This window comes from Podarcis vaucheri (assembly GCF_965113315.1).
Source record: "Podarcis vaucheri genome assembly, chromosome: 4".
Lineage (NCBI taxonomy): Eukaryota > Metazoa > Chordata > Lepidosauria > Squamata > Lacertidae > Podarcis > Podarcis vaucheri.
In genome coordinates this window covers 89273229-89289307 of record NC_138762.1, presented here as the reverse complement: position 1 = coordinate 89289307, position 16079 = coordinate 89273229, and the positions used below count along the sequence as shown (strand labels likewise).

The window sequence follows — 16079 nt, the reverse complement described above, 5'->3', positions numbered from 1 at the left end:
GCGCTGTGGGTTAAACCACAGAGCCTAGGACTTGCCGATCAGAAGGTCGGCGGTTCAAATCCCCGCAATGGGGTGAGCTCCCGTTGCTCGGTCCCAGCTCCTGCCAACCTAGAAGTTCGAAAGCACATCAAAGTGCAAGTAGATAAATAGGTACCACTCCGGCGGGAAGGTAAATGGCGTTTCCATGCACTCCTCTGGTTCACCAGAAGCGCCTTAGTCATGCTGGCCACATGACCCGGAAGCTGTACGCCGGCTCCCTCGGCCAATAAAACGAGATGAGCGCCGCAGCCCCAGAGTCAGTCACAACTGGACCTAATGGTCAGGGGTCCCTTTACCTTTTTATGGTATAGAAACAGAGTCAGTTTTAGGGCAGCGTGACTGGTTTCTCCACGCCAGGGTGCTGCAGTTAGGACATGGTGCATGCGCAGAACAGAGAGAGAGGCGGAGAGGGAGCACCAAATTTTGGGCTCGCACAGGGAGCCGCCGCTGAAAAACCAAAGCCCACCCTGGTTGAAACTATACCCGCTTATTCAAACAAGGCTAAGTGGAAAGAAAACAGTCTCCTTTTCACCATATTGAAAATTATCTTTGCAGCGGGGGCCCTCGGACTTTCCCGCTGCCGTGACAGGCCTTGCGGTCTCCTTGGAGCATGTGACGCCTCACGTTCTCAACCCTTCTGAAAAATAGTTAGGTGGAGCCAGGTGCCTGTGCGCCCCCCCCCCAACTCAAAATAGTATTATTATGCCCATAGTACCGACGGAGAACTGAGGCAAAGCCGTCCCTTGCCTAAAGCCACCTCATGAGTTCATGGAAGGGGCAAGATTTGAATGGAGGATTTGCCGATTCGTAACTCCAATCCAACCACTTACCTGGGACTTCTGAACGGACATGCGCAGGATTGTGGTGGCAGTGTCCTTGCCACTTTGAGAGCTAGGGTGTCACAAACAAGGGAACAGGCAGGGAACAGGGAGCACAAGAACAGAGAGATGAGCCCAGCGGATCAGACCAAAAGCCCAGCACCCTGTTTTCAAAATGGCCAGCCAGATAACTGTGGGAAGCCATGCCACCTCCAAACATGGCACCCAACTAAGACACTAGTCCGCATGAAGCAAGCACAGAAGACAGTAGGCTTACATTGTCGAGTTTCCTCTTGCCGACTCTAATTCGCAACAAGAAGCAGAGGTGAAATTTGTCAAACCGAAGCATTTTTAAAAGTTTAGAAATGTTCAAATGTGTACATTCTTATTTGATGTAAGTAGATGAACACTGCTATGGAGGTCCATTTTCTAGGAACAGGATTTCCGGCGGCCCCCCCCCAAAAAAACCTACCCAGAATGCCAATATCAACATTCCGATATTTGGAATTAACCGTTTCCCCTCCAGTCTTGAACCTCAAATATTGAGATTTCCATTTGGATTTTCTCGTTCATTTCCCCCCACATTCCCATCGTACAAAAAGACAACTGCTTTCTAACTCCATGTATATGTACAACACATTGATATTCTTACATTGCAGTGTTTTCCCCGGACGCCTGCTGTTTTTACTCCGGGGGTGTACTATTCTCCTCCTCTGTAAAAAAAACGAGCTATTCGAATGAGGGAAGATGCAGTACCTGAGATCCATTCTCCCTGTTTCCTACGCCAGATGGTGAAATTCCCCTTGTGTCAATTTCCATACTTCATGGGCACACAATATCAGGCCCACAGACCGTAGTGTCAAATCTCATTTTTCGCACGACAGCCATGGGCTTGACAGGCTCATCCCGATGTCACCAAGTTCCATGCACGGTCATTCCATTCTACAAACAATTGTTTAACAGCCAAGAGTCTCCGTGTTGCTAAGGATATTGATGCATTCCAGGAACATGGAGAATTTCAGCCTGAGATCCTCAGTTCAGGTCCATTCGCGGTATGTAGCATTTTACGGCTTAAATCCTCAGAGGATTTGTCACACTACAGGATTTTAATGGCTTCACATTGGACTGCTGTAGTCACATGATGGAATTCGTTTCTATTTCTGCTGTGTTCAGGAGGAGGACAAAACTATTTATAATATTTATTATACAGTATTGATGACCATAATTGATACTCCCATGAACACGGAAGCAGTTAGCTGCTTGGAGGCACTTGGAATACAGAAATAGCCAAATGGGTAATGGTAAAGAAGGCCAAAAACTTCTATCCTCAAAACGGTCCCTTCCTTTCCTTTTAAATTAGCAGCCACAAATTGCATATGCCATACAGTCTTGGGCCCTCATACCCAAGATTTATTGAATCATCAGACAAGACTAGCATTCTCAGGATGCTTTACATGTGATAGGCCACATATATCTCATAAAACATGAACAGGAATGCAGCTACAGTTGTACAACACTACATCCAGCATGAAAATGTTCTATCATAAAGCATGGAGAGTTACAAGTGCTGCTGTTCCACCAGCCCCGAGTCCAGCTAAATCATGAAGTTAATTCTTCATTTTGTAATTACATCACTAATACAGTTTGTTATTCCATATTGGTATATTCAAACCCACTTAATGGCGGCGAGATACACTTTAATACACTCCCCACAGCCTGCTATATTCAGTGTTAGGGTAGACAAAAATGAGCAAAATAGCTGTTTCCCCAGTGAATATTTATGAATAGAGTTTCCAATCCACTTTAGCGACTGAGTGCTGAGTTTGTGGTATAGTAAAAGTTTTGCAAACTTTTCATGTTGCTGATATGCTTTTTTAAGACTTGCATCATTTTGCGATGCAGTGTTGTTGTTGTTTAGTTATTTAGTCGTGTCCGACTCTTCATGACCCCATGGACCAGAGCATGCCAGGCACTCCTGTCTTCCGCTGCCTCCCCCAGTTTGGTCAAACTAATGCTGTTAGCTTCGAGAACACTGTCCAACCATCTCGTCCTCTGTTGTCCCCTTCTCCTTGTGCCCTCAATCTTTCCCAACATCAGTGATTTACTAGCAAACCAGAGGTTAAACTAACCCCTTTCCAGTCCCGGAAGGAGCATTCGTGAGACACACCTACAGACTGCAGCCGACATACTAACGTGTTGCACTATTTGGAAATGAATGAATTTATTATTTCGGTCACAGACCAGTTCCAGACACTATTTGGAAAGCTCTGAACTAATCTGTGACACAGGCAAATTAGCTAGAACTTCACTGCCTTTTTCTACATGCAACCAAGGCTTCATTTTAGCCCCGGAGTCTGTTTTGAGGGCCAACGAAGACGTTGAGATGTGTCCTTACGATAGCTGTCCACTGTTGGCGCCTTGCAGTCACAATCCTACACTTCTCTGGGAGCAATTCCCATTGTACATGCCTAGGATTGCACTAGAAATCTCTGGCCTCCGAAAGGCACAGGTCACCTGCCAGCCAATCTGATACATAATAGACCATTCAGATTTGCAATCCACTCAGTTGTACAGAGCTGAAATTCTCATGCATTTGTGTTGTTGTGAGCCCAGAAGCTGTGCTTCCTCCAAATTAAATTCGACTTTTTTTTTTTAAGTATTTGCACGAGAACATGAACTGAGAATGATGCGTTTGTTGCAGTCCAAAGTATGCTACTCGCTCAGAAATGGGTCCCATAATAATAATAAATAATAATAATAATAATAATAATAATTTATTTATTTATACACCGCCCACTCTGGGCGGCTTCCAACAGAATATTAAAATACAATAATCTATTAAACATTAAAAGCTTCACTAAATAGGGCTACCTTTCTGATGTCTTCTAAAAGTCTGGTGGTTGTTTTCCTCTTTGACATCTGGTGGGAGGGCATTCCACAGGGCAGGTGCCACTACCGAGAAGGCCCTCTAACTGGTTCCATGTAACCTGGCTTCTTGCAGCGAGGGAACTGCCAGAATGCCCTTGGCACTGGACCTCAGTGTCCGGGCAGAATGATGGGGGTGGAGACGCTCCTTCACATATACTGGACCGAGGCCATTGAAAGCCACACCATTTAAAATATTTCAGAGTGAGCAAGGGCAGTTGGCCTATATTAGAAATACATTTTAAAGGTGCCATTCTGTGTATATTTACTCATGCCACACTTAGCTAACCCCATGGTGTTCCAGGGCATAAAGCTCAACGATAGAGCTTTGCACGGGCAAGGTCCCTGGTACAATTCACTAATCTCCAGGGAAAGCTAGAAGAGACCCGTCACTGAAACCCTGAAGATCTGTGGCCTGTTACCAGAGATAATATTAAGCTAGATATATCAATGGTCAATGGCAATTTCCAGGGCTCCCATGATTTATGCAAGCGTTATTCTGATCTCCTGACCCTTTAACCTGTTGCATTGTTTTTATGGTACTGTTTTACTGTGGATTTCAATAATGGATTTCAATTTACTTTACATTTTGAAAGCCACTTAAAGGTTGGTTTGGGCATTATTTAAGCAGGCGATATTTAAGCGGGTGGCACTGTAGTCTAAACCACAGAGCCTCCTGGGCTTGCCGATCAGGTCGGTGGTTCGAATCTGCACAATGGGGTGAGCTACCGCTGCTCTGTCCCAGCTCCAGCCTATCTAGCAGTTTGAAAGCACACCAGTGCAAGTAGATAAATAGGTACCACTGTGGCGGGAAGGTAAATGGCATTTCCGTGCTCTCTAGTTTCTGTCACAGTGTTCCGTTGCGCCAGAAGTGGTTTAGTCATGCTGGCCACATGATATGGAAAGCTGTCTGTGGACAAACACTGGATCCCTTGGCCTGAAAGCAAGATGAGCACTGCAACCCCATAGTCACCTTTGACTGGACTTAACTGTCCAGGGGTCCTTTACCTTTACTTAAGTTAACAATAAAGAAGCATAGATGAGCACTGAAAAGATTGTGCTCCTAACAATTCAATGATGTGCATCTTGAAAGTGATTCCTGCAGGGTTTGGCAGTACTTACTGCCAAGTAACTGGGGTGAGCAAGAGGAAAAAAGAAGCACAAGGCATCAGGACACGTTCCAAAGGCACAGCATAGTCATATGCCAGACGCAAAAGAGTCTTGCAGAACATGGAAAGGCAAGCACATTGTGGCAGAATGGGCTCATTCCAGGCTCACAAGCACATTTACAGTGGTGCCTTCCAAGACGAAAAGAATCCGTTCTGTGATTCTCTTCGTCTAGCGGTTTTTTCGTCTTGCGAAGCAAGCCCATTGACGGATTAGCGGATTAGCGGCTTTTAGGGGCTTATCTGCTGATCAGATCAGCTGATAAGCGGCTTAGCGGCTTAGAAAAAGGGGGGGAAAGGGAAAAAAACCAGCAGGAACTCGCAAGACATTGTCGTCTTGTGAAGCAAGCCCATAGGAAATTTGTTTTGCGAAGCACCTCCAAAACGGAAAACTCTTTCGTCTAGCGAGTTTTCCGTCTTGTGAGGCATTCGTCTTGCGGGGCACCACTGTATATAGAGGGCGGAAATTCCAAACCCTCCAACATTTCTCCAATGAAAATAGGTGCATCTTATTCAATAATAATAATAATAATAATAATAATAATAATTTTAGTATTTATTCCCCACCCTCCCAAGACTGGGGTGGAATCTACACACACATAAAAAAACGCTGTAAAAATGCTTTTTTAAAAAAAAGTTTTGAAAAACACATTGCATTTTCAGAGCTTACTGTCGCCATCTAGCATCACATTTTTATATTGCACTTTAAGACACATTTAAAACGTTTTATTTGCAGCTGTGTAGCTGGGTTGCTGCAGCCACTCTGGGCAGCTTTCAGCATATAAGAAACATAAAAAAATAAAACACTAAAAAACTTCCCTCTACAGGGCTGCCTTCAGATGTCTTCTGAAGGTTGTATAGGATTGCATACCCTTCCGACCGGCCACGCCCCCCGCCCCTTTTGAAGAAGATCCCGGCCCTTCAAACCAGCCGGGGATGCGCGCGCAGCCTCCTCCTGCTAGTGACGCCGCTCCCAGCCGTGCGCCTGCGCGCTAGCTCGCTCTCCCGCCTTCCCCGCGCGTTGCGCCCCCTCGCGAGGTTTCCGCAAGCCTCGCGACGCTTCCTCGCCGCCATCTTAGTTGTTCCTTGCGCGAAAAGAAGACGAGGAAAGGAAGGGAAGGGGCGGGAAAAGGGGGGGTGGGTGGAAATAAGAAAGAAAGGAGAGAGGCTTTAGCTGAGGCCGCGTCTGCATAAGCATTCCGGGGTCAGAGTCAGGGCCGGGGAGGCTGCTTGGCCGCCTGCCGTTACCCCTTTCCTTGGCTCGGGCCTCTCTCTCTCGGCGTCCCCTCAGGCCCGGGGCCCTCGCCGCCAAGCCCTCGTCACCGCTGCCTGAGGAGGCGGGGCTCGGTCCGGCTCTGGATGGTGGCGAGAATGATCATAGAAAACTTCGAGGCGCTGAAATCGTGGCTCAGCAAGACCTTGGCGCCCATGTGAGTAGTAGGGAGCGTGGGGAACGTCTGAACGCGCGCGCACACGTGTATTCAGGGCGCCTTCATTCTGCATATGCGTGTGCGGAGGTGCATAAATGCGCACCCGCCCGCGTGGAGGCTCTGCAAGCGGGGGTTACAAAAATGGACCCATAGTGTCACCGGGGTGGGGGGGTGGGGTGTCTGGTGTGCAGAAACCTGACGACTTCTTCCTCCCTTGCATCCAGTTCAGTGGTTCCCAATCGCTGGGGATGTTGAAAAGCGGGGTCGCCTAGCCCTAACACACCCCTGTCCCGCCCCCCCCCAAACCATGAACGCCGTAGGCATTGGAGTGTCTGAACAGCTTCGAGACGTGAAGCTCTATTACTGTACCTCAGAAGCAAACTGGAATGCCAGGGTTGAGACCGAGATGGGAAAGCTAGGAGCCCTGTGGCACCTTAAACCTAGGTTATGGGCTCCACGGTGTGCTTTTTTATTGTCTTAGCAAGAATACAAAGCTGTAAATGAATGAACAGCAGCTAAAACGTTACGTTGATTTTGCACATGGTCTGGTCCTCCCTAATACAGTGGTACCTCGGGTTACATACGCTTCAGGTTACAGACTCCACTAACCCAGAAACAGTACCTTGGGTTAAGAACTTTGCTTCAGAATGAGAACAGAAATCACGTGGCGGCAGCAGGAGGCCCCATTAGGTAAAGTGGTGCTTCAGGTGAAGAACAGTTTCAGGTTAAGAACGGACCTCCGGAACGAATTAAGTACTTAACCCGAGGTACCACTGTCTTCTTAAGAGGGCCTCTTCTCCAGTCTTCGGAGAGCAGCTGGAAGTGGGGAGGCAGAAAAAGGTCCTCCTTTCCTTCCACTCTGCAGTTTTAAGCAGAAATCTCAGGTGCTATACTGCGCCCAGAGCTCAGAAATGGCTCATGCTAATGATTTCCCTGTCACAGAACACGCCTCGAATAATGGGAGTTTCAAACGCTGGGTGTAGGCAATTTAAAAGTAGCACACGTGTTCTGTTCAAAGCTATTGCAGTGCACTACCCAAACAGAAAGTGACAGCCTTAAAGGCTGTCTGTGGTTAGCAAGAAAACCATCATCACCTTATGATTATTGAATCACTGTTCCCAGTTAGGGGTCCACAGAACCTATCCCGGGGGTCTGCAACTCCATCCCTTGCTTCTCCCTTAAATAATTTTTTGCATGGTAGTATCACAAATTTTATCGTCTGTTTTTTTAGCGTACCTAAAATCGTTTGCTTATTAGGGGCTGCTCCACATTTTGTTCAAAAAATTGCCTTGCAGAGGTAGCTACCATAGAGTTATCAAATTTTCCCATGGCTTGGATTTTGAAAAATAGGGGATCTTCAGTAATTAGCTAATTGGGAACCACTGATCTAGTTCACTCTGTGAAGGTGTGTTTGTTTTTTGTTTGGTGGGGTGGAGGAGGGGGGAACATTGTGTCTGGTGGTGCTTTCAGCTCACGACAGCCCCTATACCTGCAGCCTGTAGTGGTACAACTCGAAACAAAAGTTGGAAATTAGCCCACATAGCTATTGCTGCCTCAAAGTTTGTGGAAGGGCACTGCTGCGCAAGAGGATGGGTGACTTGACCTTCCCTTGCTGTAGTTGTTGTGAAAGTTTGCTGTGCTTTACTGATCTGCACCTATGGGTTATGTATGTATGTATACCTTGATCTGGTACACCTGACTCTTACATATGTATGTTTCAGACTTTATAGTGTGTAAATAACTGATGCTGTATAGAATTATACTGCCATCACATTGGATGATGTATAGTTTCCTTATGAGAAAGCACACTTAATTAACAAATGCTTTATGCACTTCTGTCATAAAGTCGTATGTTTCACAGTTACTTGTGAGCAAGGAATTAAAGGGTAAAAGTAAAAGTTCAGTTGCAAATTTTTTTTGAAATGTCAACTGTTTTCCTGTTTGAGACCCTTGCCTAACAATGTATTAAATTGAATTCTTGGTTCACTCTTTGGTACTTTGAATTGAATTGTTGACACCAAAGTGTGAGACTGCAGTGTGTTTTTAATAGATGATTATTCTTGCCAGCTATTTCTGGGCTACCACCAATTCAAAGGGTTTGCACTGTGCAGCTGATATGTAGAAAAACATGCAGGAATTGTGATTTGTGGCAAAGCAGGGTGTTGGTAGAGTGGAAATACTCCTGGGATGAAGAATCAGCAATTCTTTTAACATAACAAAACATCATTTTAATATAACTTACTGCATAAAAGCAGAATGGACAAAACATGATAATAAAATTTAATGACTGTGCTACTCCTTTGCATTGTCTCAGAAGTTGAACACTGTAAGTTGATTTCTGGATGTGTAACTACATTTTGGGATTACAGAATTGTAGAGTTGGAAGGTACCCCAAGGGTCATTTATTCCAATCCTCTGCAATGCAGGACTCTCTTGCCCAATATGGGGCTCAAACCCACAACCCTGAGATTAACAATCTTATGCTGTGTGCAGATTAAGCCTCCATAAACAGCGTGATCAGAAATGGTATGAAGAGTTATCATTGATTCTCAGTTTGTCCAGTTTTTGGTCACGCCAGGGATTCTTGTTTCAAATGCAGAAGTAGGGACCTTGTACAGAAATCGTTACATTCTTTGCAAGAGCTGATTTGTTTGGCTGAGGATAGTGAACCCTAGATGGAAACGCAATAGGAGCTTTTTTAACACAAAGTCCTGGAAGGAGCAGATGACCATTTAGATTCTAAAGGTGTGATTTTGGGTGCCAAATAAATACAGTGGTACCTCTGGTTACGTACTTAATTCGTTCCGGAGGTCCATTCTTAACCTGAAACTGTTCTTAACCTGAAGCATCACTTTAGCTAATGGGGCCTCCCGCTGCTGCCGCGCCACCGCCATGCGATTTCTGTTCTCATCCTGAAGCAAAGTTCTTAACCCAAGGTACTATTTCTAGGTTAGCGGAGTCTGAACCTGAAGCGTATGTAACCTGAAGTGTATGTAACCCGAGGTACCACTGTACTGAAAATGCAAGATGATTCTTTAACTCTTGTGCCCAGTGAAGTGTGCTGTGTGTGGAAACATTCATGTGTATATGTGCAAAGAAGGGGAAATCTTGAAATCCTTTGTCAGATATGTATATTTTTGTGCAGTTTTGCAGTTAGGTTTCAGGAGTGGTTGGTCATCTGCTACATCTTGTTGGTAAAAGCGGCACCGCATTGTGGTTGCTCTCTGCCTTAAGAACAGAAGAGATAGGGCACATGTAGCCACTTCATAAAATGGGAAGGGCTGCAGCTCAGAAGTAGAACATTTTCTTTGCAAGGAGGTTCAATCCCTGGCAACTCCAGGTAGGGCTAAGAGAAATTCCTGATAGAAACCCTGGAGAGCCAGGTTCACAAACTGTGGTCCACAAACATCATTCTGGTGTTCCACAGTGTGCCTGTGAATTCTGTGGACTTCAACTTGTAATCAGTGTTGGATAAGAAATAAAAGAAGCAGTTAAAATGCAAATAGAAGTCACACATCATTTTGCCTAGTGCATTACAATAGCTACAATAGGCACTTGGGGGTGGGGTATCATTAAGTGGCCCTTCAAGAGTCTAATTTTCAAGCGGTTCATAGAGGGGAAAGTGTTAGGGAATCAGGGGTCTAGATAATACTGAGCTGCTTTGACTAAGTGTATGGTCGTTTCCTATATTGCATAGTACTTTTCTGTTAATTGTGGAGCTGGGAAATGCAGTACTGCTGCTGATGCAGTCCTAGTGCCCTGTTGTCTAGCCTTCTTAAGAAGCAAAAGGTCTTATCTAGGTAGAGTTGAGGGAATAAATACAACCATTGTAGCATTTCACTATTTACATGCTTGGGGCAGAGTAGCATAGTGCAGCAATAGTTGCTTGGGCAGGTTCACCTTGAACTTTCAGGTGATCTTCGGAAACGATTATTACCAGCCCTAAGTGAGTAGCAAATTACATAGCTACATTTGCACGTAATAGTAGCACACCATGGAGAAAGATTCTAATTCAGCCTTGTTCTTGTTGCACTGGATGGGCACACTTTTTTTTCCACACCAGAGAGCTTTAAAAAATGTGATTCTTCCATCGTCTGAAGTGCGATGGTGTGTTCTGCCATTCCCATTCCCATTCCCATCTTATAGTTCTGCATGTCTGGACCAAGCTATTCTTTGCAAATAAATATGTGGCTAAGGAAAACATTGACTTGGAATCCTTTTTTTTATTAATATCACTTTTTGATACCAAACATGGAGACTTCTTTGCAATCAATCTCAACAAGAAACATGCATAAACTTTTCTTTCATTTGGCTACCGATGCCACTTCAAATATGGTAGATTTTCTTAATGGAGAATCTATCTGATAAAAGATGAGTGTCCTCATAAGACAGCAGTCTTGTGAACACAATAAGTAAATATGGAATGGTTATTGTGAAAATAGGTTTTGATTATTATTCTGAACAGTCTTTCTCCCTGTTTTCCTTGTTAATATACTTGTCTCCTTGTTTAAAAACATCCCTGGAGGTGCTGTCCGTGTAGACTGGGCAAACACTTTCAGTCATTGTTGTTGCCATGTTGATTCACTGCAGTGCTCCCTGGAGTTTTCAATCATACTTATTTCTCATTTGAACTACTTGTTTGATTTGGCTTTTTCAGGATCTTCAACCTATTGCCCTTTAGTTCTCTTGGAATGATACTTTTTGCACAAGCTTACTATTTTCTAACTCAGGTTATTTTGGGAAATCATGGTTAAACATTTGTATTGTACAGAGACATTGTAGAAGCATAGGCTCATTAAAATGGAAAGTGTTCCTTCTGCTTGTTAAATGCCCTGGGATTTTGTTGCTGTAATTCATTATGACGGGAATACAATCAAGGAGATGGTTTAAATGTAGTTCATGGTTTTATTATTACTTTGGTTTCCCATCTTTTATATTACCGTAAATAAGCGGTGTGTAGGGAAATCTTTGGGCAGGAAGAGGAAGGGACAGCATTGAGAGGCCTGCAAGTCCCCAAAAGGAGGCAAAGCCTCAAAATGATGCATTTATTGGAACAGTAAACTGAAATGCATTGTATACATTTCTGAGGCAAATAAATTTCTATTCCATATACATTGCTTGAATAAATGTTAAAATGGCTCGACTGAATCGTCACAATGTGGAATAGAAATCTTTTTCTTGAAGAAGGAGATCACTTATTTACTTGAATCTAATAAGCCATAGAATCTAATGCACACCTTAATTTTTGCAACATCATTTGGCAAAAAAAGGTGATCATTAGATTCGAGTAGATACAGCATGATGGACATACTTTATTTTGTAATGTATTTCTACAGTTGCCTGTTTTGAGACTTAAAGTCCTCCTTTCTTTTTTAACTTCCTGAGAGGATTTGTTTTCTTCCTATTCTTCTCTATTCTATTTCTTCTCCTGTTTTCTTATATTTTCTCACATTTTTCATGTCATTTGGATTCTTCATACATAGTTCATAGTTTAATATATGAGCAAGTTGCATGGATGACCCATTCATTTTGCTCCCAGGGAACAGCACTAAAAACTGTTATGTTTGGAAAATATGATGTTGCAGGTAAGCTACTAGTAGTTGGATTTGTTCTTTGCTGTTTGCACCACTTTTATATAATGTTATCCAAAAGAATACAAAGATAAAGTGTGTACAATTGAATGTTGCTGAGTGGGCAGAGTTTGTAGCTCAAAATTGGGGTATACATTTATTATTTTCATTAGGCTTCTGAAACTTGATTTCTGGAAATATTTGCTCAGATGGCTAAACAAATTATGATGCTATGCCATATTGGCAACAAAATTCTTGTCAACAAGTCAATTAAAAATGGTAAATGTTGTATGTAAATAGTTTGAATGAGTTTGTGAGCTATATAAAAACTGGAAGAATGTCTGTAACTGACAAGAGAGCTAAACTTCCATTTTTTAAATGACCTTTTTAAAAAAGGTATTTAATCTTGTACCGTGTAATTGTGTAAACTCTCCAGCCTCGAAAGGTTTGCTGAGTAACTGCAAAATACAGTGATTTTTAACAAGTGTGTGTTGCAGTCTAGCATGGTTTTGAAACATTTGAAGCAGATGTAAGCTTCTGAACTTCATGCATCCAGGGGAATCATGACACAGGAAGCTTCATATGGTAAAGGTTTTAAAGGGTACACAACAAGGGACATCATCATGGCAACCAGCCCCTACAAGGTCTTTTGTTATCATTCCAGCTCCATTGTTGGCTCACCTTCCTCTTTACTTGACATGATTTTCATGCTTGAATCAGACTGTTGAATTTCTGAGAAGCCCACATATTTTTATTTATCTTTATGATTTCCTATGTAAGGTCCCAGGATGGGTTACAACAATAAAATGCAAAATTATGAAAACAGATAAAGCAATTGCAACGATAATGTATGTAAACTGTTCCAAACAGAAGAGAACAATGTAAATTCAACAGAGGAGGAGGTGGTTTCCAGAAGATAAAACACTAGAATAGACTCCCATGAGAGGTGGTCGAGCTTCCTTGGAGGTTTTTATGCAGAGGTTGGTTGGCCACCTGTCATGTATGATTTAGTTGAGAGTCCAGCATTGCTGGGGTTGGACTAAATGACCCTTGGGGTCCCTTCCAGCTCTACAATTCTATGAAACATTAATTCAGTGGCCATATACTGTGCAGAATATATAATAGATGTATGAATTCCTGAAATGCTTAGAAATTTTAATGTAATACTGGTAGGGGACCTTTCACTGATAACTTTGAAATTTTAAGACACAGGTTTTCAACCTTTTTGAGTCCACAGCTGCCTTAACCAACTCCATTTTTCTACTGCACCCCTGTGGGGCTCAGGAGCCCAGTTATGTCACCCCTTTCTCACAGAACTGGCAGCCTCTTACCCTTTTTAGAACACCCTCCCTTGTGGAGTGTTTCCTCAACCTCCTCTTACCTGTCCTTGGAAGTTCTCCAGGCAGTCACTACTGCCAACCCTGGTCTCTGAGCTCCCCCCCCCCCGCCCCAAAGAGAGGTGCATCCTCACACTGCCTCACAGGGGCCTGGGAAGAGGATGCCCCCAGCCTTGGTGGCCCAACGGAGCCTGGCCAGAGGTGAACATGAGGCCAGCACCTTACTCACTTTGGGAGGCAGCAATAGCAGCAGTGGGTGCTGCTGGGTCTGTGTGGTGGAAAGGCACCCTTTCAGAACCAGACACTCAGGCTCCTAGGCAGGCCTTGCACACAGCATGCACAAGAAAGGCAGAACCGTGCCTGTCTGCCAGGCCTCCCACTTGCCTGTCCATTCCCAACAGCAAGGACCTGGCGGACTGGCTGGCTGAGCTCCCTCGCCTGCTTGCTTGCTTGCTCCAAGGCTTCCTCAGCTCCAGGCAACCAGCACCCCCTGATCAGTCCCTGAGACACACCATTCGCCTGGGGAGCTTGTAGCCAGGGCTGCTCCAACAAACAGCTGTGAAAGCCCATGAGAGGACATCAGAGGAGGGAGGGGAGGAAAGAGGGACTGAGGCCAGTATTGCCTGTGGCACATCTGACCTTCTTTCAAGGCACCCCAGGGTGCCATGGCACACTGGTTGAAAACCGCTGCTTTAAGGTATCCTATACCATATTTCGCAAACTTCAGTTACTTGGTACTCAATCACTGTATTGTTATTATTTTTCAATGCCTCAAAATGGTGGGTTGTAGCCAGCTAAGTTCTATTGGTAGACCCATTGAAATTTAATGTACTTATTAATTTCAGTGGTTCTATTCTCAGAACAGCAACAACAAATTATATTTTTTGTATGCCGCCCATCTGATTGGGTTGTCCCACACTCTGGGTGGCAAGATACACCTTGTATCTTGTTTTTAAGAATGGGAAGTGCTTATGTTTAATATTATGTTCGGTGTTTTTTCTAATCTCTGTGCAAGTGACTGACTGTTCTGTCTTGAAGAACATGATGGATAAGGAATATTTAAAATAGTGTAACATTAATTTTTAATTTAAAAGAACATCCAGTCTTGCAAAGACCATTGATGCTTTCAGGTGTTCCCAGTTTCCTTGAACCATCTCTTTAAGGCTACTTTGATCATGACAGTCAGAGAACATTACTTGTTTAGATGGAATATCACACTCCTCCACAGAGAGACTGAAATTAGTCTCCTTTAGATAGATGCACAATGATGAAACAAGTTAGTAAAGTTTCAGCTGAGCCCTATGCCAGTCGTGTATCACACCTACATCTTAAGGATACTCTAGTTGGATAAGTAAATTTGAAGATGACGTGTATGAGCATATTGAAAAGCCTAGATCTCCCTTTATCTGGAACTCTAAAGCAATTTGGTGGTAAATGTGTGGAATGTTATTGACCCTGCCCTGATACCATTTGTGGTGGTGTTAAAGGAAGTGAATGTCTTGGGATCATGTTGACTTCTTGGACTTTTGTGCAGCTTTTATTGTTTCTCAGTTACTACAGTAGTGGCAGAATTGACATCAAAAGTTGTAAAAGTTAAAACCTTGATTTTTCCATAATTTAATCCTCACAGAAACAACCTGTGGCAATTTATACTTCACCATAGTGCTTTTTTAAATAGAACTGTATTATAACAAGCTAAATACATACAGGTATCAATATATAACAGTATTCCACAACCTTTCATCATTGAGGACTATTTGCAACATTGAATTGTGGAAGAACCCAAAAGTTTTATGAATGCTTTTTCAGTGCTGTTGGGGTGCATTTAACCCCACTTGTCAATAGATGGTTAAGAAATAAGTGACAATGTGATTGTCCTTGAGCCAACTTTTGGTTAGCCATGAAATGCTTTTATGTTTCGTATTAGCCGGTTCTCTTTTTCTCTGTGTCATACCTCATCAGCTAATTACATATAGTCTGCAGAACAGTAACTAATGGCTAGAAGCCCAGTAATTATCATTGATAAAATGAACATCACAATGGTAAAACTATTCCAATGAAACTTCACACACCTTTTTTTAAATAAGTAAGAACAGCAGAGGCCACAATTCCTTTACTAACTAGCAAAATGTTACAGGTGGTGACCATATTGCGTGGGGTTTCTGTTCTTGCCCCCTTGTACATGTCGGTGGAGCATATATTAGCCAGTCCTGTTCTGCCCCGCCCCCATTCCACATCCAAAAGCTCCCAAGTGTTGGCAATTACACATCAGTTGAACCCTCCTAAAATGGTCATGCCTGCATTTTAATGGTTAGGGCAAAGGGGATTTAATACTTTGCAGAAAGCCTGGCTGAAGGGTACACAATGCCCAGCATTTTGGGTCAACCTTACACATTTTGACCCCGTCACTGAAGGCTGGGTAATCCTTGTTAAGGATGGGAACAGCCATGAGCACAACAGTGGTCCAAAATGCAGTAAAGCAAAACAAATTGATGAAATTCATAGACTGGTTTTTTCAGTAGAAGTTGACACTTGATTCATTTTATATAACACACATCAATGCAAAATGAAAGTATAAAGATACGGAACACCCTGGGCATGCTGCACCAACTCGAGTTAACTTTTTAGGATATCTTCATTACTGACAGCAGTCTTGTTTTGCTCCTTTTACAGATGTGATGCAGACCCATCAGCTCTAGCTAAGTATGTTCTTGCTTTGGTAAAGAAGGATAAAAGTGAGAAAGAACTGAGGGCACTATGTGTTGATCAGTTGGATGTGTTTCTTCAAAAGGGT

General features: G+C 43.4%; 2 protein-coding genes across 5 annotated transcripts in view; one reads left to right on the top strand and one right to left on the bottom strand.

Moving 5' to 3' along the window:
* The window catches only part of NDFIP2 (Nedd4 family interacting protein 2), a 53865-nt gene extending 52110 nt beyond the window's left edge, over positions 1-1755 (bottom strand). For both annotated transcript variants that reach the window (XM_082218848.1, XM_082218850.1), the window contains exon 1: positions 1614-1755. In XM_082218848.1, the coding sequence (XP_082074974.1) occupies positions 1614-1676 (63 nt within the window). In that variant the 5' untranslated portion in view covers positions 1677-1755. The remainder of the gene's footprint in view (positions 1-1613) is intronic.
* A 69-nt stretch (positions 1756-1824) lies between these two features.
* Positions 1825-16079, top strand: part of RBM26 (RNA binding motif protein 26) — a 47940-nt gene continuing 33685 nt past the window's right edge. For 2 of the 3 annotated variants that reach the window (XM_082218584.1, XM_082218582.1), the window contains exons 1-2: positions 6048-6378; positions 15959-16077. In XM_082218584.1, the coding sequence (XP_082074710.1) occupies positions 6308-6378; positions 15959-16077 (190 nt within the window). In that variant the 5' untranslated portion in view covers positions 6048-6307. Of the gene's footprint in view, positions 1910-6047; positions 6379-15958; positions 16078-16079 lie in introns of those variants that run through there. The other variant, XM_082218583.1, reaches the window with a different exon arrangement.